This window comes from Giraffa tippelskirchi, chromosome 9 (assembly GCF_054371585.1).
Source record: "Giraffa tippelskirchi isolate mGirTip1 chromosome 9, T2T-mGirTip1v1.2.pri, whole genome shotgun sequence".
In the NCBI taxonomy this organism is placed as follows: domain Eukaryota; kingdom Metazoa; phylum Chordata; class Mammalia; order Artiodactyla; family Giraffidae; genus Giraffa; species Giraffa tippelskirchi.
In genome coordinates, this window is record NC_137283.1 from 132826748 (window position 1) to 132850649 (window position 23902).

Here is a 23902-nt window from a genome sequence, read left to right on the forward strand (position 1 = left end):
ACTTTAAATAAATCATGAAATTTACTCTCCCACGTCATACTTTGCCTATTTGACTCTAGAAGCTTCTCTTTTTTTTAATGGGCGAAGGCATGTGGCTTTCCTAATGCACGATCACTAAGACAACCAGCTGAAGTTAATTCAGGAAATACATAGAGGTCAGTTTCTTTTCATGGGAACAGGTTTTTATATGCTTCAGTTTATTGCCGTTTTGAAAGAACTTTTCTCTGTAAAAGCCTCATGATTGCTGGCCAATCAAGTTATATCACTCTTCTGTTAAAATCCTTAGCAGCTTCCTGTATCTTTCGTGATAAAGTTCAAACCCCTTAAGTTCACCACAAAAGGTTTTTGGTGGTCTGACCATTACTTTGCTCTCCAGCTGCATCTCGTTTCACATCTCCATGCCACCCTGTTTCCTTTCCAGCCCAGTCAGTTCGTTCACACCTTGGTCCCTTTTTACTGGTCCCTGTTGCTGGAGTCCCCATTCCCCACTCCCCACTGGGTTAACTAACCCTTATAGGAAGCAGAATGCAAAAGCTCCTTTTTTGGGTGCAGTGGCAGAAAGAATAGAGAACTTATTCTCTGGTGAGCACTTTGTTTCTTGTGCGTAGTTGCTCAGCTGTGTCCAACTCTTTGCGACCCCATTGGCTGTGTAGCCCGCTAGGCTTCTCTGTCCATGGGATTTTCCAGGCAAGAATACTGGAGTGGGTTGCCTTTTCCTTCTCCAGAGGATCTTCCTGACCCAGAGATTGAACCTGTGTCTCCTGTGTTTCCTGAATTGCAGGTGGATTCTTTACCTCCTGAGACATCAGGGATTGGCCCTACGCCTTTTACTTTAAGTCACTTATTTAACCCATTTGAGGCAGTTTATGTCACTGATGTTAGTTTATAGATGAGGTAAACAGAGGCCTGGGGTGGTTAATGTCACTTGCTCAAGGTCAGACAGTTAGTTATTGGTAGAACTGGGTCTTAAAACCAGGCTTTTCTGGTTTCAAAATGGATTCTCTTACACTCCTATTCTACAGTCTAACAAGAGAAATGTTTTCATATCAAAAGAGATGAAAGGAAAATGTTAACAGCAGTTTAGAGGCGGTATTATGTTAGCTGGAGGGATCCGGAGGGTTTTGGAAACAGATGTCATGTGAGCTTTTAGGTGCCTGAAAATAGGTAGGAGTCTGTGAGGACTTTTGGGGACGGGGATAGGAGAAGGGAGAGAGAGGGACATTCAGAAAGGGGGCCAGCATCAGCAAGTCCAGTGTTAGGGGAGACCAGGAAGTGTCCGCTGGTCCTCTTGTAGTCATTAACAAGACATTTTCACTTAAACAAGCTTTGGAAACTTTACTGTTGTCTAATTTGTTCCTTTAAAATGCACATCAGTGTTTGTAGATTAATATCTCAAGGCCAGCTGTAAGAGCAGGCAGGCAACTCAAGTGGTGAGGCTAGTGGAAAGATGCACGGTAGGGTTTGCTGTCCCTAAGCAGTTCTCTACCTAAACTTCTTATACGATTTCCGAAATTGATCCACAGAGAATTATTCCTCTGTGTCATAAGGATTTAGCCTTCCAGCATCCCTCAGTAAAATGTCGGTACACTCCCAATAGTGATAGCATCTTATCTCGAAAGAATAGTTGCCACTTAAACGGGGGCAAGACCCAGCAGCATTGATGCAGAAACCCAACTGGAAAATTCACTGCACTCTTTGTGCAGGGTTTTGCCTTGTCTTGATTGGCGTTCAGAACAGTTTAGTTACTAAATATCTTTGCCCTTAAAACAGACTGGTAAGTAGAACTCACATTTATTTCAACGTTGTAAGTAATAAAATCAGTAATCTCAGCAGTGTCTTTTAATGATCTATTATTAAAGACAGACACAAATAGGCTAAAGATCCTTTGTCTCTATGAGCAAAAATAAAGAAGAGAATGAATCAAATGTAGCTTAAGCCAAGACAAACAAGTAAAACCTTCTCAACTCCTTAAATATTTCAGGCCTAATTGTTTTCTGATTGACCTATATGTACCCACTAACAGAAAAAGTTAGTCTCAACTGATATGCTTGATTTGCTTTATAAAGCCTTTTTATAAAGTTTGTAATTTTTACATTCTTGATTGTAGAATGGAGTCAGTTGCTAATTTTTTTATACTGCTTTTAAGGTGTGTAGGTTAAAAGAACTAATAACCTGAAAAAAAGTGATTTTATCAAGTTTCTATGGTTCCAGCACCATTCATAAAATGTTACCAATTTCAGACTTTGAGCATATCATAGGATACTTTAAAAACACTTTGAGGTTAATGTTTTATTATAAGTTACAGGTGTACAATTTAGTGATTTGCAATTTTCAAAGGTTATAGTCTTAAAATTATTAATATTGGTTATATTTCCCCATGTTGTACAATATATCCTTATAGCTTATATTGTACCTAATAGTGTATAACTCTTAATGCCCTGCCCCCATGTTGCCTTGTCCCCTTTCCCTCTCCCCACTGGTAACCAATAGTTTGTTCTCTATATCTGTAAGTATGTTTCTTTTTGTTATATTCTCTAGTTTGTTGTTTTTTTAGATTCGGTATATGAGTGATACCATAAAATATTTGTGTTTCTCTGTCTGACTTGTATCACTTATCATAATGTCCTCCAAGTCTTATCCACGTTGCTGTATATGGCAAAATTTCATTCTTTTTGTGGCTGCATAGTATTCCATTGCGGAGAAGGCAATAGCACCCCACTCCAGTACTCTTCCTGGAAAATCCCATGGACGGAGGAGCCTGGTAGGCTGCAGTCCATGGGGTCGCTGAGAGTTGGACACGACCGAGCGACTTCACTTTCACTTTTCCCTTTCATGCACTGCAGAAGGAAACGGCAACCCACTCCAGTGTTCTTGCCTGGAGAATCCCAGGGACGGCAGAGCCTGGTGGGCTGCCATCTATGGGGTCGCACAGAGTCGGACACGACTGAAGCGACTTAGCAGCAGCAGCAGCAGTATTCCATTGTGTGTGTGTATCACATTTTCTTTATCCATTCATCTGTTGGTGGACACTTAGGTTATAAAATTAGTGTTTTGGTTTTTTTGATATATTCTTAGGAATGAAATTGTTGGCTCATATGGTAGTTCGGTTTTTAGGTCTTTGACAAACTTCCATAGTGTTCTCCACAATGAGTACACCAAGTTCCAGTCCCACCAAAGTATAGGAGGGTTTCCTTTTCTCCACATCCTCACCAACATTTGTTATTTGTATACAGCTTCATGATGGCCGTTCCAACAGTTGTGAGGTGATGATACATAAAATGACAGTGGTTTTGATTTGCATTTCCCTAATGATTAGCAATGTTGAGCATCTTTTCATGTGTCTATTGGCCATTCATATGTCTTTTTTGGGAAAATGTCTATTATGTTCTTCTGCTTATTTTTTAATTGGGCTATTTGTTTTTTGGTATTGAGTTGCATGAGCTGTTTAGATACATGGATGTTAACCCCTGTTGGTTATATCATTTGCAGATATTTTCTCCCATTCAGTTGGTTATCTTTTCCTTTTGTTGATGATTACTTTTGCTGTGTAAGGCTTTTACGTTTAAATAAGTGCCCCCTTTGGAGCTTTTATTTCCTTTGTGTTAGGAGATAGATTCCCCCCAAATATTCCTATAATTTATGTGAGATAGTGTTCTGCATATGTTTTCCTTTAGGAGTTCTGTTTTTTTTTTCCCCCAGTGTTATAAGATGCCTTTGAGAATATGTTAAAAACTTAATGAACCCTATCCACAGATAAATCATTGTCTGCCCTTAACCATAATTTTGCATTTATTTCATGTGATTTATCAACCCCTGAAGTCCATTCATGGGTCCCCGGCTTACAGGAGTTATCTGTGTTCCTAAGTGCATTGCATCTTTAACTTTGTGCTTAGACTGTAGGTCAGTTCCACACAGTGACTATTAGGAGAAGGAAAAGATAACTGGAATTAAATGTTGTTCTGTGGGAATATTACCTTTTAACTTTAAAAGTGAGCCTAAAACGCCCAGGTGTCATAGGTCTGAATTTTGATTTGAAGATTCAAATCAGCTGTGCTCTCTTTCTCAGTGTTTGAAATGCCAGGGTGTACTTTAGCAGCAGTCTGGAAATTTGAACCACGGAAGACTTGCTGTGCAATGTAAATGTTTTGTACTGTTTCCCAGATTTTGTATTAATATTTGTCAAAAAAGCTTAAATTAACATCAGCATGTACTAAAAGTAAACTTACTTACCTGGGCTAATGCCAGTTTTTTAAAAATTCCATTCAGAATTGATTTTCTACCATCATTTTTAACTTCATTAATTAATAATCATGATGGCTTGACTTTTCTACTCTTGCCCAGTAGATGGTACTATCAGCTTTATTTTCAAATATTCTGGTTTCAGAGTTGATCATTTAAAACTTTATTTTTTCCCAACAAGTGAAGTTATTTTTAGCTCTTTCCTTCCCAATTGACTTTTTACCACCTCTTAAACTGACATTTTTAGGTGAATCCACAGGTTTAGTATATGCATGCTACCTGGGAACTTGTATCTGGAATATATAATAGGGAGAAAACATTTTCACTTTCCATAACAATGTCACTTGTTCTGACTAGAAAGCTTCTAATAATTGTGGACCATGTGCAGAAAATTGTTTAAGGTGCTATTTTTACCTGGTGGAAAGAATAATTAGTTGTAAATTTGGCTGAAGATTTTTCTGACTTGTAGCCTGAATCTAGTTTGGTAAAATTAATCATTCTGTTGGCATGTTGACCAAATAGATTTTTAGATTGGAAAATACAAGGCCTCATTTTAAATACTGCATATTTGCATGTTCATATATATTTCTGGGAGTGATCTAAAAACTTTAAGCCAATGTTTTATGATCCTTTTGAATTTTGAACTTTCTAGCTGTTTGTCCCCTGGTAAAATTAGTGAATGTCCTATGTCATTCTGTTTTATGGAAAAACAGAAGGAATACAGAATAACTTTGGCTCTCATGAATGTGAGAGTCAACCTAGCTGCTTCAAAGAGGATGGGGCCCCTGCACACAGGTAGTGGTTAAAGCCTTCAACACATTATGCCCAATATGATTCAACATAGTATGCCCAGGAGATTGCAGAAGAATATTTGGCTTGAGGCTTGCCATGAGATGAGGTGAGAGGAAATTTTCAATATTTGGGGTCCAGAATACCCATGAAATCAAAATGCCCTTACTTTTTAGTGGTAAACTTGGCCTGAGGCTAGTAGGCTTGTTCAGATCTCTCAGATATTACCAGTTGTTTGGGCAGACTGGACGTGAATGACTATAATGGAGAATTCTAAAGAGCAGTGAAAGAAAGAGGAAATATGGAGCCTGGGTGGGGGGTGGGTCCCATGACTCATGCTTCAGCCTTCCTTCTTCACATTTTGGAATATGGGGATTGGATGTGCAAATCTGAATTTCTAGAATGGTAATTTTCCCTGCTCTTTGAACTAGGTGAACTTGGGTGAGACAAGTTGATTCTCGGAAAACAGTAATTCTGCTTCTACTAACTTTAATCATTAAACAGTAATATGAAATATGAGAAAAAAGCCTTAGCAAAAAAATAGTATTTGAAATTACGAGCCATATAAGTGAGCTGGCAACTCCATGGGACAGTGCAAAGGTGGTGGTTTGTGTCCTTAAGAAGTGCTTTGCCATGTTCTTCTGTTCCCTCTTCCCGAAATTCCAGATTTGTTAAATGCAAAGGTCTTCATAGTGGTGGTGAGCTTATCTGGATATAATTGGGGCTTATCTGGATATAATTGTTGTAATTAACTCTTAGTAGACTCTTATGTGCCAGCCTTTAAATGGTGGCAGTATTGAGCACTTTTATAAATTTTGCCTCTTTCTTCTGTTGCTGCTAGTTCCGTGTAAATGAGTTTGGAGCCCTGGAAGTTATTACAGATGAGAGTGAGATGGAAAATGTTAAAAAAGCAACAGCAACTACAACTTGGATGGTACCAACTGCTCAAGAAGGTAAGAACGGGTCATCTGCATTGTCTTTTCTTATTTTTTTTGGAGAGTTTTTAATGTGAGACTATCTAAGGTTTTATAATAGGCTGGAACTTTGAAAATCCTGGGTGATCGTCATGTCACATATTCTTAGGTAAATTTCTATGATGAAACTGATATGGAACCAGCTTTAATATTTTTGAAATAACTGTAAAGTGTCTTCTTTCCTCAAGCCAGATCTGTCATAGCACAAGGTTAATTGAAAATTACCAAGTAAATTCATGTTATAATAGCCTACCCAGGTGATTTAGCCAAAAGCCTGCCACTTTTTTCTCATCTGCTCCGATGGTTGTAACTAACACCTATATGCTGATGACTCCTAAATCTATTATCTCCAGCCCCGACCTCTCCCCTGAGCTCCAGGCCCGTATTTCCACCTGCCTACTGGACATCTCCACCTGGATGTCCCACAGGTACCTCAAACTCCACATGTCTAAAATGCGATTCATTTTCTATTTCTTTCTCCCCTCCCCCAACCTGCTTTTTCTTCTGTAGCCCGTAATATCAGTTGATGATAGCACCATCCATCCAGTGGACAAGCAAGAAATCTAGGAGTCATCCTGAATTTGGTCTCTCCCAGCCCCATAGCCTGTTACTGAATCCTCTTGGTTTTTGTTTCCTAAATATGTCTCAGGTCTGGCCTTTTCTGCCTATTATCACTGCCGCTGTCTTAATTTAGGCCCTTATCACCTCTCACCTGAACCACTGCAGATATCTCTTAAAGAATCCCTCTGCTTCTGATCTCCCCCAATTTATCCAGCACACTGAAGTCAGAGAAACTGATGTAGATTGCTTATCTGACACTTCACCAACTTCTTATTGTCTCTTTAGCAAAACATACAAAGATCTGGGTGACCCGCACCCACCTGCTTGCTTTTGTCTCTGCTCTCTGTTCTGTTCTTTGTACGCTGTGTTCTGGCAGGGCCAGCAACACTGAATTACATAGAATTCTCCCAGGACTATGTGGTTTCATGCTTCCTTGCCTTTGCTCACACTGTTTCTTCTAGCCAGGATGCTGTTTCTCTCTTTGTCCAGTTGGTAAATTCCTCTTTGGCCTTCAAAACCCTATTGAGGCTTTCTATCAGAAAATCTTTTCTCGAACTACCCACTGCCCACCCCCCGCCCTCCACACCACCCCGGGCTGGATGAGTCACTTCTTCCTCTGCACTGCTTCTGGAACTTGTTCATGCTTCAATTATTGCATGTATCACATTTTATTATAAATATTGATTTTCTTGCCTGTCTTCTCTTCTAGACTGTGAGCTCTCTTGGGCAAGGTCTGTACTGTCATTATCAGTGTCTAGCATAAATCAGTGCCTAATAAGTGTTTGCTGAATGAATGATTAGCCTAATGATTCAGACAAAAGGAAATGTGGACTCCTAGACAATATGGATAATTATGATTCAGGAGATCTCCTACGTTAAAAGTAAAATAGAAAGATGTTGATTCAGCCCATTAACTAAAAGAGTCACTCATCAAAAACATAATATAACGTAGATAACTCTTTTTAAATTTGTCAAAAAGATAACAGCTGTAAAGGATTCTATCGATGGACAATTTGATCTTCTGAATTTAGTGACTAATGAAATTTTCTTCATTTTACTTTGAACTCTGTAGAAAAGGCATTAGACAAGCTTTTGTTTGTCAGACGTTTTTGTTATGTAGATGATTTGAGTGATCCCTGTCATAGCCCATCCTCCTCTCCTTCCCAAAGGAATGATCAGTGTTCATTCATTCATTCAACAAACATTATCCTTTTTATTGTGTTGCTAACAAAATTATTAGAGGAAAAAGTTTAAATGTATTTTGCCACGATTTTTGTCATGGTTTTAAGTTTTTTTTTTTTCTTCTTTTCATCTTCTAGTCTTTTCTGAGAAGACTGGAATGCCTTTCAGGTTGAAGGATCCAGTGAAAGTAGAAGGGCTTCAATTCTGTGAGAACTGTTGTCAGTATGGCAATGTAGATGAGTGTCTTTCTGGAGGAAACTACTGCAGCCAGAATTGTGCTCGACATATCAAAGACAAGTAGGTTTTTGCCCACATTCCATTTATAAAATGAGTTTTAGAGTCCAAAGGCCTGGTGCTTAGGAATAGAGAAGCTTAGCGTTCTCTGATGTCTGTCATCCAAACGCCTTCCCCCGCTCCCCACCCCACACCCCAAAACTTTCCCTTTGGAGGCACTTGGACCCTAATCCCACTACTGGACCAGGTGGTTTCGGTCTGAATTCAGTTACGCTACTCATGTCCTACCTGCAATACAATCATGGCCTCTTTCTTTAGTCTTTTGTTTACATTAATTTGCTCTCCAGCCAAGAGTGTTTAGATCTCTTTGGGCTACATACACATTTTAGTGATACTGATGTTTGTGAAAATGTACTTGGGTTTATATTTTGGAAGTTCTTAGGTAATTCAGCTAAAACCCCATGAATGAAATACAGCTTCCCGTGACCGAGCATCCACTGAATGGCCATAGTGAGGAGTCTTGTAATTGTGTCTCTGTGGTTCTCAGGACAGACTGAGGATTCTGAGACAGGGCCATCAGCTGTGACTGATGGTGGTGTGATTGCCTTGGGGGACTGTGATGAGGTCAACTTATCACTAACAAGGTGTATTTCCTGCATATACTTGTGTACTTCAAATAAATGACTTGGTATTTATGTTCTAGTGGAGTTTCTCATGTATTTTAATCAGCATAGGCTGGGGAGTTGTCTGTTTTTGTTGGCCACCTCGTATTTTACCAAATTACATTTGGCCTTTTTTGATTGAACTTGGCATCCTCAGTAATTGCTAGATTGTTGCTTTAAAATTGCCACCAAAGACTAGGATAGCTCCAAATAATCAATTGGAGAAGGAAATGGCAACCCACTCCAGTGCTATTGCCTGGAAAATCCCATGGACAGAGGAGCCTGGTGGGCTACATACAGTCCATGGGGTCACAAAGAGTCAGACACGACTGAGCGACTTCACCTTCACCATATAATCAATTCTTTCATTAGTATGGATGGTAGCTGTGAAAAACCAATAATTTTAAACTTGTTAGAACCTGTTTCACCTATAGGGCTGGTGCACTTTTAAAATTTTATCATTAATTACATAATTATAATAAATAATTATGTAAATTAATATATAAGCTAATTTCTACTTTCTATCTTGACAGTGTCATTCATGATTTTGGTCTGAAGTGTCTCTTATCTATGATATTCTAATACATACACATTTCTCCTCCTGGTTAATATTTTTAAAAGGTTTTTGCATTGCTAACCAACATGTAGATATTTGATGGGTATTGTTTCCTGTCACTCTTTTGGGTTTATAAATTCAGCAGAGATCAGAAGGAAGAAAGGGACACGGGAGAAGACAACGAGGAAGAAGATTCTAAGTGTAGTAGGAAGAAAAAGCCAAAGTTAACTCTGAAAGCTGACTCCAAGGAGGAAGAAGAGCGAGATGATGAGATGGTCAGTACCCACAGGGCTGCTCCTTCTGCAGGTAGCACCTGGGTTTCAGTGCTGGTTCTGTGATCTTGTTTTACCATCAGCAGAGTGCCCACCTACCCTCTCTGTGTGTCACTGTCCTCATCCCAAGACGAGAATAATAAGTAGTATAGTACCCCTCCCTCAGGGTGAAGTAGGAAGTCCTGAAATTTATTGTTGGAGCGAGAGAGGCAATGGCAGAACCTTCAGTTCTGCAAATTAATTTTAAATTCTTCTTGACAGCAAAATGCCAATCTCACTTTAGTAAATTCCAGACAGATCTTATAAAACTATGTGAGTAGGTAGAAAATGGCAGATAAATGTCACATATATTTAGGGAAAACTAATTCAAAATATGCTAATTAAAACATAAACATCTCATCTCTAAAGTATTTATTAGTAACTCTATATGAAAAGACAACTTTGAAGTCTCAAAGCATTTTCCTTAAGATCAATATTGAGCAATGATTATTGGTTAGTCACTGTTTTAGGAGCTGGGAATGCAGGGATGGATAAGATAGCAGAAGGACAGGATCTTTTTTCTCAGGGACATGTAGTAAACCACTGGGGGAAATATCAGACTGTGATAAGCGCTATGATGAAAGTACAATAGAGCATTGAGATAATCGGACTGCTTTAAGCTGGGTTATCAGAATGCCTCCCAGGGAGGGTGGCTTGGACAGTATGATCTGAATAAGGAGGCTGATGTAAAGTTGGGAGTTAGGAGCTCTGCAGGGCAATGGAATTGTTTGGGGAAAAGACCATAAGGTAAAAACATGTGTAGCATGCTTTGTTTAAGGAAATAAGACAAGGTTGCTGAGCCTTGAAGGCTAGAGAAGAGTGGAGTAAGATGAGGCTGAAGAGTTCTGTGCAGTCCAGGGCTTTATGGTAAACCAGAGTCATGGGTTGTCACTTTACTCCAAGTGTGCTGGGAAGCCATTGGAAAGTAGAGGGCAAGGGGAATACTTTGATATGATGAATGTTTTAAAATGATCTCTTTAGGTTTGACATGTGAGAACAGAGTAGAATCAGGGAAACCAGCTGGAAGCTTATTGTATTAAACTAAATAAGAGGGCTGTTTAAGATAGAAGGCAGTGGTTTTGAGACAGATGCTAAAGGCAGAGTTGGCAGAGTATATGAGGGAGAGAGAAGAATGAGAGATAACTCCTAGCTTTTTGGCTTGAACTGCTGACTGGGTAATCATACCGTTTCTTGAGAATGGGAAGGCCAGAGTGGAGTATAGAGCTTAGAGTACTTTGGCCACCATGCGTTTGAGATGCTTATTAGATGTCCAAGTGAAAATCCCAGGTAGGCATCTGGATATATGAATATGGAGTCAGGGCTGGAGATATAAACAGGGGATATTTAGCAGACAGATGATCTTTCAAACCTAAAGAGAGTGATTGGATAAAGAAGAGAAGGGGATTAGATGGCAGGAGATGTCAGCAAAGGGAGCCAGAAAGAGGGGCAGTGAGATACCAGGGGAACCAGACCAGAGTGGTCAAAGAGCTGAAAGAAGAAAGCATTTCAAGGAGGTGGGAACAGTATCTGTGCTATAACAGAGTGTAATTCTTGGAAATGTTCTTATTTTGTAAGGACCTCAGGCCAAGAGCAACAGAGTTCTCAAGTGACCTATATTCTTACTTTCTTTCAAAGTTATGAAGTGAAACTGAAGAACAGTGCAAAAAAATGCTTTCTGACAGCTCTCTAACTTTTCATTGATGCCAATTGCATGAACTTTTAAGAATCATAAACTTTTCTGCCTTATTATAGGAAAACAAACAAGATGGGAGGATCCTGAGGGGTTCGCAGAGAGCCCGAAGGAAAAGACGAGGTGATTCGGCTGTATTAAAGCAGGGTGAGTTGATGAAAGGAAGGTTTTACTTGTAATTTTATGAAGTTGAAAATATTTCACACAGGCAGACATTTTAGTCTTAATTGTAATGCACACTATGGCAGTTAAAGGATCATTTGGGGATTGTCTTTGATTAAATTGTGTCAATAAAAATTGGAGTTTTGAAGAAGAAAAGGGTGAGGGGAAAGTGGAAATTAGCAAGTTTCAAGCAGTGTCAGGGAAAACTTGAGATCATTTGCTGTTATTTATTTTTCCATTAAGTAGGTTTCTTTTACTTCTGCACTTTGATTAAAACCTCTGGTCTTACTCATTTCATAAAATTTTAAATGTTTTTTTTTTAACGTTTTCTCTCAACCATAACTTCCTGACGTGGTACCCTTTTTTCTTTTCTTTGTTCCTCAAGGAACACTTTATTCTCTGAGGAATGTAGACCTTAGGCCCCGCCCCTCAGCACTTGGTGGGTTAACTCGCTGCCTTATTCATCCCAGACCTTGGGTTGTCTCCTCAGAAGCTTCTGTGTGCCCCGCTAGGCTGTGTTGAAGGACATGCCGCGTCTGCCCGGCCGGTCTTCCATGTTAGGTCACTGTATTTTGCAGAGTCCCATCCTGACCTGCCAGTCACATTGTCCCTGTGAATCAGGGCCTGAACCCAGTGCTTCTCTTCAGGGCTTAACCACATTCCTCCCTTGTTTGTCTCTTAAAAATGCTTTGAGATGTTTCTACCTGCATCAAGCACACAGCCTAACTTTTACATTTGGATGGCCTTCTGTATTTCATCGCTGACATTAAAGGGAGTAAATTCTCAGTTACTCTGCACTCTGCCTCAAAAATGTCTTTGTCAAAAAAAAATGTCTTTGTCCTCTCTGTCCCTTCCCCTTCATTTCTACTCTCAGGGCTCTGGCCCTTCAGTGGCCTTGTTGCTTCAGTCATTTCCCTCTCTTAGGTCTTCCATTTTCTTCCTCTTCATGAGCGTTATCATTGCCTGTTCTAAGCTCATCTCCAAATATCTTTCCCTCAATTTTAAAACCCATCAAGCCTAACATTATATATCCTTTCTTCATTTTCATTTTTCGTTCAATTAACCCCAAATAAAATTGCTGTAGACTGACTCCATATCTTTATCATTTATGTGTTCTTTTGCAACTTAAAATTTGGCCTTGGATGCATTGATTTTTTTTTTCCCCCTTTCTCCAAGTTAGCAACCAGTCCCTAAGTTACTCAGTGCACTGACCTTTCCTCAGTTCTCAGCTTCTTGATTCATTAGGAAAAAACTTTGGAGCATCCTGCTTCTAGACACTCTCACTTGCTGAGCTTCCATGATTCTGGTCTATCTTGGCTTCCTACTGCGTCTCCTGCATTTACTTTAAGTTCTTAAAGTAAATGGACTTTAAGTAAAGTACTTTAAGTTCTTAAAAGTACTTTAAGTTCTTCTGTTCCTTTCTTCTACACTCATTCCTGGATATACACATAGTTTATTTTTTAGCTCTCATTTCTTCAGAAGAGGAGTCAGGAAAAGAAATTGAGAAATATCAGTCGTGGAAGTAAGAGAAGAGCCAGGCCTGGGGGTAGTTAGGGAAGTGAGAGTTCAGAGTATACTGCTCTGATTTCCTAGATTTGGAAATTCTGTCAGTTTAGTCTCACTTGCCTTTCAGGTTTGCCTCCTAAAGGAAAGAAAGCTTGGTGCTGGGCCTCCTACCTGGAAGAGGAGAAAGCTGTGGCCGTGCCGGCAAAGCTGTTCAAGGAGGTACAGACCCTTCTAGAAGGCATTGTGAATAAGGGCAAAGGAGCTGGAATGCTGGTCTGGAATTAGTATTGCTGTTTCTACTGTCTAGGAAATGTGACTTGGGATAATTTTTCAAACATACTGTTTTTCATATGTGGAGGGGGACCTTTGAGGGTAACTATCATCATATATGCACACCTTCCCTAGGCCCACATGCATAGGCACACAACACACATGAAAATACACACAGACGCTGTTTTCTGTCAACATTTGTTAGGCTTTCATGCATTGATTTGAAGAAAGATGCTTCTATTACTACTGAAAAACTAGTAGATAAAGAAAAACTAGCATAAAATGTCATGGCTTTGGGAGAATAAAAATGAGTTACTGAGGTTTGCATAATATAACAGAACATCAAAAAACGGATTGTTATATTAACTATAGTAAAAGTATTTTATCAGAAGTGAGTTAGGATCAGTAAAAGTAGTTGTGAGTAGAAACTGCTGTCACTGGGCTAAACCAGGGATCAGCAAACTTTTTCCATAAAGGGCAATAGAAAATCTTGTAGGCTTTATGGAGTATATGGTCTCATTTGTAACAGCTTAACTCTGTTCTTGTAATGAAAGCAGCCATAGGCAATGTATAAATGAATGAACATGGCTAATATTCCAATAAAGTTCAATTCACAAAACCAGTGGTTGGCTGGATGTGTCCCATAGATCGTAGTTCACTGACCCTTGATTTAAATGATTTAATTATATGTCACATGGTATATAATAAATCTGCCATCAATACTTTGTTACATACATATTAACAAACCATTTTTAAGAAGTGGTGAATAGTCAATAACAATTTTTTTTGAAAAGTGGTGAATAGTAAATGTTGGGATGATTATGTTTACGTTAAGACTATTTAATTCAAATATAATAGCAATTGCATGTGACTTGTTCTGTATAATTATTTTCCACAACTTTGGTCCTTTGCATAATAGTCTTTTTTACACTTTAAACAGTTTAAATACAGTTAATTATTTGAATCAGCAATACATTCATAGGATCAAAAATATGAAAGTGCTATAAGAAAATTACATGTACATAAAAGCAATATATAGGCAAATCTTACCCCTACATTAAACCACTTGATGACATATGTCACATACTGTTTTGAACTTTGCTTTTTTGTCTAACTGAGTTTGGAGATTATTCCATCTCAGTTCATTTACCCACTTCATCAGTCCTTTATACTCATACATAGTATTTCATCTTATGTTTGTTCCGTAATAATGTAAACTGGTCCATACTGTTGTTGACATAAATGTCATATATGTATGTCATATATATATATATCACATGAGCATGAGTGTTACACACATACATGTGTCAGTCAGTAGAGACCGGCTTAAGTTATTATGGAACAGACATAAGATGAAATACTATATGTATATGTGGACTGTGAACGTGCTCAGTCGTGTCCAACTCTTTGCAACCCCATAGACTGTAGCCCTCCAGGCTCCTCTGTCCATGGAATTTTCCAGGCAAAAATATTGGAGTGGGTTGTCATTTCCTTCTCCACTATGTGGAATATATAATATATATACATGAATCTTTTGCTAAGTAAATGCTTTAGTGAATAGCCTCATACATTGCTCATTTTGCACATATGTGGCTATCTCTGTTGGATAATTTCCTAGGATTAAAATTGCTGAGTCAAAGAGAATGTTCTTTTTTATAGATCTCAGGAGATCGCTAGAGATTGTACAAATTTATATCCCTATTAGCAATGTATTTATACATCTCTTTCCCTAGAGCTTTGCTAGCATACTGTAACCAAACTTTTTGTTCTTTATCAGTCTGATAGGTGGAATCTATTTTACTGTAATTTTGCTTTGTATGACTCTTATGGGGGAGGTTGATCATCTTTTCAAATATGTAAAACATTTGAATTTCCTTTTCTGTCACCTCTTTGCTGTCTTTGTCCATTTTCACATGAGATGATTCGGTGATCCTTTTTTTTTTTCCTGCGTTTTTAGGAGCTGTTTATGATTTGGTTGTATAGTCTTTACTTAAGAATGATTATCACTCACTAAAACTGCTGTCATTTTACATTTTAGTATCAATCTTTTCCATATAACAAAAATGGGTTTAAAGTTGGCATGAAACTAGAAGGTGTGGACCCCGAACATCAGTCTGTGTATTGCGTCCTCACTGTGGCTGAGGTAAGCTTTGCCTCATCTTTACTTTTAAAATAAAATAGCGATTATAGGGCTTTAATAATGGGAAAAGATACCATTTGTTGAACACTTCCTTTATGCCAGGCACAGTACTTAGTGTTTTGTAAACATTACCTCATTTAATCTTTGTAAGAACCCTTGTTCATCCCTATTCTACAGATGGAGGAACTGAGGCTCAGAGAGGTTAAGTGAGGTATACAAGGTCACACAGCTTCAAAGTAGTAGAACCATGATTTGACCTTGATCCATTTGACACCATAGCCTTTGCCATACCACGTTCCTTAACATAAGAGACAGACCAACAGATTTAGTATTTCAAGGTATCTCTGAAGTTTTTCAGGAAAAAATGTCCAAGTCAATTATATGTATCTTAGTACAGTACATTACTGAGAACTCTTAAGAACTTTTTTTTCCTTTACACGCTTGACTCCTTGTTCTCTCCCTTGAGACGAGGGAGGTATCTTTTAAAATTTTCCTCAAAGAATCAGATGATCTTGTGTGTTAGTTTTACTTATAGTTTTCCTTCAGTGACTTAGTGGTCTTGTAAAAAGTTTGGCTCCTTCAGAACATAGAACCCATCTGCTGTGCTAATGGGAAGAAGATTGAGAGGCTAAACTTTAGTGAGCTTGGTGCCAAGCGTGACCTGGCAGAGGCTCCATAAACCCACGTGACCTTTTAACTTAGAACTCCCCCAAGTGCCGCCCTAATTTAAGCAGATGTGTGGCCTCAGTGTTGGGCATGGGTTGCATAGAGTGAGTTCTCACCACATTCCAGGGATCCTGTTTCATCTAAGTATGAACTGGGGAGGCTCTTCTTTCTCCCAACTCTGCTATTGGTGGAAAGGAGACTGTTGACTTCTCCCCGTGTCTGCACCAGCCTTGGTCTGGCCAGGTATCGCTGTGTGTGGAACTTTGTAAAGGACAGAGAGCTAGCACTGAGCCAGTGCACAATAGGGCACCCACGCTGGGCCCCTGCGGGAGCTGTGCACCCTGTGCTTCTACAGTGCAGGGGATGAGGAGGGGGACTTGTCTACATGGGAGAATTATTCTTCACCCAGATCCGTGTGCTTCTAATGGAACTAGGGATGAGGCCAGAACCCCCTATCTCAGCTCTTCCCAACGAAATAGCGTTTGCCTTTAGATTTTTGTTATTTTTTCACTTGTTTTTGTGGCTGTTTAACAATGGTGCTTTAACATAATCCATATCATACTTGAGATCCATGTTAATTTATTTTTGTACATGTACACAAGTATTCTGTTCTTTACCTATTACAGGTTTGTGGATACCGGATAAAGCTGCACTTTGATGGATACCCTGATTGTTACGACTTCTGGGTAAATGCTGATGCTCTGGATATCCACCCAGTTGGGTGGTGTGAGAAAACTGGCCATAAACTCCATCCTCCAAAAGGTATTGTCACTTTTTAATTTCATATTTTATATTCTGAAAATACTTAATTTCTTATATTGTAATTTAGATTTTTTAGAATTCAGACTTTGTGGTTATTCAGGTGGGCCCAAATTTAAGCTTATTGTTCATGACGAGAAATGTTTATTAATCAGGTGGGCCCAAACTTAAGCTTCTTGTTCATGATGAAAAATGTTTTTTAAAGTGAAAGAAATTTAAAAAATAGAACCCTACTTAAGAGAATAAACTATATCCATGTACTTATTTGCATGTCACATAACATTTGTTTGATACTTTGACTAGATTTTAGCTATAAATTTCTGTCTCATACATACACACACACACACACACAACACATACATGCATACCTTCTTGAAATAACTGGTTGCAGATTATTTCTAACCTGTTTACATAACTAAGTGTGTTCATTGACATTTCAGTAAATAAAAAACCTTGAGAAATTATGCATTGAACTTATCTTAATATTTAAGAGATTGGAAAGGAGACTATAACACTGAAAAGCAGTTTGGCTGAGGGTTGAACTAATAGTGATTACTCTTTTATTATTAAATTTTTATATTACAGTCTGCCAATAATTTTGCCTGTTTCATGTTTACAAAAGATCCAGGAATAACAGATTGTATCTTTTTCAGTTCATCCCTAGGGTATTTAATAATATCTTACTTCCTTTCTTTTCATGTTGCATTCAGTATTGTTTGCTTGATATGAAAGAACCGGGTTATCAGTCTGATATTTTTCGTCTGTCTCAGAATTATTGGGGCTTCCCTGGTAGCTTAGACAGTAAAGCATCTGCCTGCAATGCGGAAGACCTGGGTTTGATCCCTGGGTTGGGAAGATCCCCTGGAGAAGGAAATGGCAACCCACTCCAGTACTCTTGCCTGGAAAATTCCATGGATGGAGGAGCCTGGCAAGCTACAGTCCATGGGATCGCAAAAAATTGGACACGACTGAGCAACTTCACTGGCTACTACATCAGGATTATTGAGTTTTTTTTTCTGGGGGGAGGTGGGTTATTGAGTTTTAATGGATAAGCCATCTTTTGGTTTTAAGTGAAAAATTAATGACAGAATGGTATTTTCAGATAACTGAAGGATTGAACAAAAATACCTAGAAAAGAGAAGGATGAAAAAGAAAATCTGTAAGCCTTTATATAAATTGGTCTCATATGTAGTGAATTGTTTTTCTTTTCACACCACCTTCTGGACTTTGATGGAAGTAGAAAAGAGAACCTGAGTAGATAAAATTAAATGCCCAATTTCCTTTTTAAAGGAAATGTTGGCTTTACCAGTGTTGAACATGAAATGGTGAAAACTAAGGAAAGGACATTTCCATTATTGTAGTTGGCCAACATGCTCACTTCATGAATCTTGAATTGTCATTCTTGTGGTGACAGGCCAGAAAGATTTTATCTCTTGTAGTACCATTTTTTCCAGCTTCCCACTGTTCCTGCAAGTTAGTCTCCCAAAATAGAATGAGTGAGGGAAAAACAGAGAACTCAACTACTGCAGCTCACTGCTAATGAATTCTACCTAAATACTATAGAAATGGTCTGGTAATGAAAAGAAGTCCATCTGAGAACAATGTGTATTTGCTTCCTCATTCATACCTTTTCCTTTCATCCATTGCTATTCATTTGGAATTCAAAAAATACTACAATTTGTTGGAAATAAATACCCTGTGTATAAAAATCTCTAGATACTAATTATGAGTTAAATACTATGCATTTAAAAAGTCATTTGATGGCTTGATTTTGGCATGTTGGACTTACAGATAAAAGTAAGAATGGAAAGCTAAGTATGAAATATTTTGATATTTTACTCTTTATATGTGCGGACCTTAGGATATAAAGAAGAAGAATTTAATTGGCAGACTTATCTCAAGACATGCAAAGCTCAGGCTGCTCCCAAGTCATTATTTGAAAATCAGAATATAGTAAGTACCTCCAAGATACTTTTTCTTTCACAGGAAGTGGCTTTTGAGTATTTCCTTGGATAAATTACAAGTGATAATAAGAAACTATAATAAATGTTATTGCTTTGCTAAATAAGGTGCTCTTAAGCTTTAAAATTAACTAAAAATTATCATGAATAAATATCTGTTTTTAACCATATCATGGCTGTCTTGTTTTTAAAATTAAACAGTAAAAGGCAACATAGTATAAAACCTAGGTATACTTTACAATTAAGGTGCCTAAGCAAATTAAATTGACTGGGACATTTTATGGTTATGGTCACTTGATTTTAAGAGTGCTGTTCAGATAGGATTCCTGTAGTGAGATGAATGTAACCCTATTTGAATTTGCATACTAGAGACTATCATTTAAATCTTCCCTCCAGATTCTAGCTCTGTTTTGCAGTGTTAACAGAAGCAAAGTCTGGATGTGTTTGTATTTTCTACTTCTTAAGCTATGGGCATCTCTGAGGAGGCCTGATATGGTACAGTGTTCTATCCTGATCAAGTTCTGATCTAACTAGAAAGAATAGAGGACAAAATCTCACCTTTACAGTTGATGAGAGCTCAGTTGGAGTATATGCGTGGCCTGTATTTGCTGACAAATGAGTCTCTGGATTCTGAGCCCTGGAGTTAGAGATTTACTGGCCCTTCCAGCCTCACCACTCTAGCCCATGAGCACTGGACCAGGGCAGACTATCATCTTGCAGGACAGAGCTTGCTCCTAAGGAGCAGAGTGGAAACTATATGCCCTATAGGCCAACTTAACGGTGTGATCACTTCTTCCTTCAGATTCACCAGTTAGACGACAGTGAGAGTGTGGAGAGAGGCCATCATATTTCACTAGGGATTCCCTCCAGATATCAGAAATGAGAAGAACCTTCTCACCCACCCCACATACTCTCCACTTGGGAAATGACATTATCCAGGTGTTTTGAGGGCAACAAGTCTAATGGCTGAAACATTGTCTAATCAAATTGAACATAGGCCAGCTTGAGTTAGAGAACTGGAGAGGGTGTGTGTGTGTGCGGGCACATGCACGCATTTAGGTAATTAATAGAAATAATGAGCCAGATTATTATTTTTAAATATCTTAATTGAGAAGATAGCATAATTGCTGAGATGTACATGCTTCATAGTCAGTCGGCATTCTCCTTCAAGATGGGGGAGGACAGTCAGGTGGAAAACTCAGCAACCTGCTTGCTGTCACGGCTCCTCCTAATCCTTGTCTGGTTCTCTGATGATGAGTTCAGTCAGGTATTTGAGCCACTGACCATCATCTTAAATTCTATGCATTGCTAGCACAAAACTGAATCTTGGGCCATGTGTTTGGTATCTAATTAATTTTTGTATTTCTAGATTTCTCTACCTCAGAAGACTCAAATATTTATGGTCTGATACAGAAGTCCAGAGCTTAAATATGTAGTAACAGTATCTTTGTAGCATTAGTGCCTGATCCTTCGACTCAGACACGACTTCACTCTAACATATTCAGATACATGCCTGTCCGCATTTTTGTAATGATAGCTGTATAATTATAGTAAAAAGAGATAACATCTATTTTGCTTAAAGTAATGGGAAGAGTGTCTGTATGCTTCAGTCTGGACAGAAAGATTTTTTCTGAAGGGCAGAAATGACTTGTAGTTTGTTGTGATTGATACTACTGATAAATCCAAGTACTTCCCTGAGATTAGGATATTTTTCTTCATGAAATATTGTGAGGAATGTTTCTGTCCACAGCATTTCAAGTACTAAGTCTGACTGAATTTTTATTGTTTTCGTTTCATGTCCCAGATGGCCAATAATCTGTGGATTTCCTTATATTACAAGCTATTTTGAATGGCTCTGTGTATTAACAGCCAGCTATCTGGGTGCTGTTGTGAATAACATCTGTATTGTTGAATCAAAGTTGTAATCATTTCCAGCCTTTCATATAGGAAGATGGCCTACCTTTAGTAGAGTACCCTTTTGAAAGATTTTTCAAAAGTGGGAGTGAATTTGTACTGACTTACACACATTTTTAACTTGATTATGTGCATATTTTATATGAGATAATTTTCATTGTTAAGTCTGTAATAAAGGAAGAGAGAAACTGAAAGTAAACTATACAGTACATAAAACTTGCCTAACTAGCATAGTCATCTAAAGTACCAAGACACATGTTAAGATTAAGTAAACTTTTAAAGGTTGTGGGTGTGTTAGCTTTAAAGGTCCAGATAATTAATTGGGTGTAGCAATGGGGCATTTTTCTTATTGCTGCTTCTTGGAAAGCAACTCTGCTGCGGAACTGGTCCATGATTTTTAAATAATGTGAATACAGCTGATGGATGCCAGGCTTTCAAGCAGGGGTGCAGAGAGGGTACAGGTCCTTGTTGTTAAGTGTGTGCTTATCTCTAATTAAATCTGTATATTTCATAGACAGTGATCCCATCAGGCTTTCGAGTTGGAATGAAGCTTGAAGCTGTAGACAAAAAGAACCCTGCATTCATCTGTGTTGCTACGGTAACAGATATGGTGGACAATCGTTTCCTCGTACATTTTGACAACTGGGATGAGAGCTATGACTATTGGTGAGACATTTTTCATTGCTCTGTGCATTTTCTAATTGGTGTTTATTCAAGTACTTATTTAAAACCAGTAATAATGCAAAGCTGATAACACAAATAACAGTATTCTGTCCTGCTCTTTCTCATTTCAGATTTTTAACGTTTTACCTGTTCCATATGGCACATGTTTCTAAATAACCTCCTTTAGTTCTACTTTGTGATTTGTATTTTAGTTGACTACCTCCTATGGAAGCACAATTCGTACCACACTCCCAAGAGACACTCACATGTGAGTGCACACACAGACTCACACTTCCCCCCTCATCTGGGATGTCTTCTCTCATTTCTTAGGAAAATGTTTTAATATTTCCTTTCATATTTTCATGCCCAGTAGCTAATTTAACTATTTCTAATGACAATACAAATTATTAATTGAGGAATATTGTTTTTAACCCTGAAGGGTTTTGGCTATACTACATAAAGTGGTAGGAGCAACATAATTATAAAATGATATAATCATGAAAGGATTATAGTAAAGCCATAAGATTTTGATTGGGCAGTTGAAATAATGATTTTTCATACCTAATTCAAGTTCACTAATGAAACTATAGTTTGCTGGTGAAAGGCATTTCTGCACGGTTTAGTTCCTTCTGGACGATACTTGCATTGAGAAGTGACAGTTATCTTTATAAAATATGGCTAATGTTACAGTAGCAAATGGATATTAATTTATATAAATGTAGCTCAGTTTTAGGAAAACTTGTTTCCTGACCTTTTTAGTGTGTGTATGGTTAAATATTCAGTAGAATCGTTAATAGTTTCCATTACTTCTCAGATTGGATTCTTAAACAGTCATCAGTTTTACTTGCGTTGTTTTAAAAAAGGAGAGACATTGAAAGCCATTTGCTATTTAGACTTTTAAAAGATGAATTATAAAAATCTGAATTATATTTTACATATGGTTTTCATAGAATTTTTTAAAGTAGTTCCATGATCACATCACATAGAATCAAGTACTTTTGAATATGATAGTAAGTTTTACCCAGCTTTTTTCTACAAAGCATAATTTTCCTCATAGGGTATCTTTTTATTCAGTTTTCAATCAGATTTGTTACTGAAATACAAACCATTTCAGGTGTATACAAAATTTAGAACAGTAGAGTGACCTCCTGCAGGCATTACCTACTACTAGCAATTATAAGTATATACCAGTCTTGTTTCTGATGTTTTCCTGCTCCAAAATCCCAACTCCAGGACTGTTTTGAAGAAGAATCCAGATTCCACAGCATTTCATGTCTGAATATGTCTCTTCGAAAGATAGAACTTCTTTTTCTTTTTTCAAATATATAAAGTTATAAATATCGTCATGTCACTAACATACTAAAACATTATCCCCCAACTGTCTTGGTTTATTAGCTTTTGGTCCAAATAGGATGCACATTTTATGATTGCTTTGATGTTTCTCTTGATCTCTTTTAATTTATAGTTTCCTATTCCTTCATCGTTTTCTTCCGCCTGTAACTTTTATTTAAGAAACCAGGTGTTTGTCCTGTTGACTCTCCCACAGTCTGGATTTGCTGATTGAACCCTCATTGTATTGCTTACTGTGTTCTTCTCTTTCTCATATTTTCTGCAAACTGGTGGTTTTTGTTTCATTTAAAATTATCCGTACTTGTCTTGAATGAGTGAGTAGATGAGAAAACTATGAATTTAGAAATACTGGAATCTGTCCTGGGTGGAACATATTTCTCTCCCTCCTGTGTTTGATGTGCTGTGTTGATGGCAGTACCAACATGACAGTTGGGATCCAGTCCTTTTATTAATAAATGATACTTTGTTTATTAGAATCTGTTGAAATGAGAGCTTCTTGCTTTTAAAGTTCAGATTGCTTCAGGGAGAATTTTTTAAAAACAGCTTTTGCCTGAGTTAAACACAGTGGGTGAACGTTTCAGTTATTTTTGTGGTCCTATAAGTATTATAGGGTTTTAAAAGTGTAGGTTCCTTATTGACATAATATGTATTTCCTTTAAAAGCATTCATTCTTCTGGGGAAAAAAAAGTAATGAGAAAGTCTAGCAGAATGTATCACATTTTTCTTTGATGCCAAATGCCTAGGGAATAGGAAGCATCCTGGTTTCTTATTAGAAAGAGCAGGGGGAAAAATTGATCTCTTTCAAAAATGATTTTGCACTTTTATGAGCACAACCAAATTATTTTTAGAATGGAATGTACTTTAAGGATAGACTTATACTTCTAACTATTGAAGTTATATTTTGTTAATTGTCAGAAAAAGAATAACAGTGTGTTCTCTTCCTCGATATGCAATTAAGGCATATTGAAAATTACTTAAGTGCACTGGAATTTCTCCAACCTTATTAAATATTATGTTCTTTGATCTTTGAATTTTGGAATGGTTTTTATCTGCATAAGTTAGTACTTAGGTATATAATTGAAGTTACAAATTGGATTGCTTTCCCAATTTAAAATAGTTTGAAAATGAGATTTTTTTTTTCCTTTGAATTGGACAGTGATCTTATCTCTTTTTACCTTAGTGGGAATTTGAAATTGTGCTTGAATGCGCACGTGCATGCACGCACTCACACACACACACACACACACATTTGAGGTACTGCATGTTAAACTGCAGTAAAACATTTCTTCCTTTCAAAGAGAAATGCTATGCGG

At 37.8% G+C, this 23902-nt stretch overlaps 1 protein-coding gene across 21 annotated transcripts in view; it reads left to right on the forward strand.

The window, feature by feature from the left end:
• L3MBTL3 (L3MBTL histone methyl-lysine binding protein 3) overlaps window positions 1–23902 on the forward strand; it is a 101649-nt gene that overhangs the window by 24330 nt on the left and 53417 nt on the right. For 6 of the 21 annotated variants that reach the window (XM_081530832.1, XM_081530834.1, XM_081530835.1 and 3 more), the window contains 10 exons: window positions 5870–5981; window positions 6356–6430; window positions 7883–8042; window positions 9340–9472; window positions 11261–11345; window positions 12994–13085; window positions 15175–15279; window positions 16569–16704; window positions 18563–18654; window positions 21091–21242. In XM_081530832.1, the coding sequence (XP_081386958.1) occupies window positions 5870–5981; window positions 6356–6430; window positions 7883–8042; window positions 9340–9472; window positions 11261–11345; window positions 12994–13085; window positions 15175–15279; window positions 16569–16704; window positions 18563–18654; window positions 21091–21242 (1142 nt within the window). The remainder of the gene's footprint in view (window positions 1–5869; window positions 5982–6355; window positions 6431–7882; window positions 8043–9339; window positions 9473–11260; window positions 11346–12993; window positions 13086–15174; window positions 15280–16568; window positions 16705–18562; window positions 18655–21090; window positions 21243–23902) is intronic. The other 15 variants (XM_081530842.1, XM_081530844.1, XM_081530845.1 and 12 more) reach the window with 5 other exon arrangements.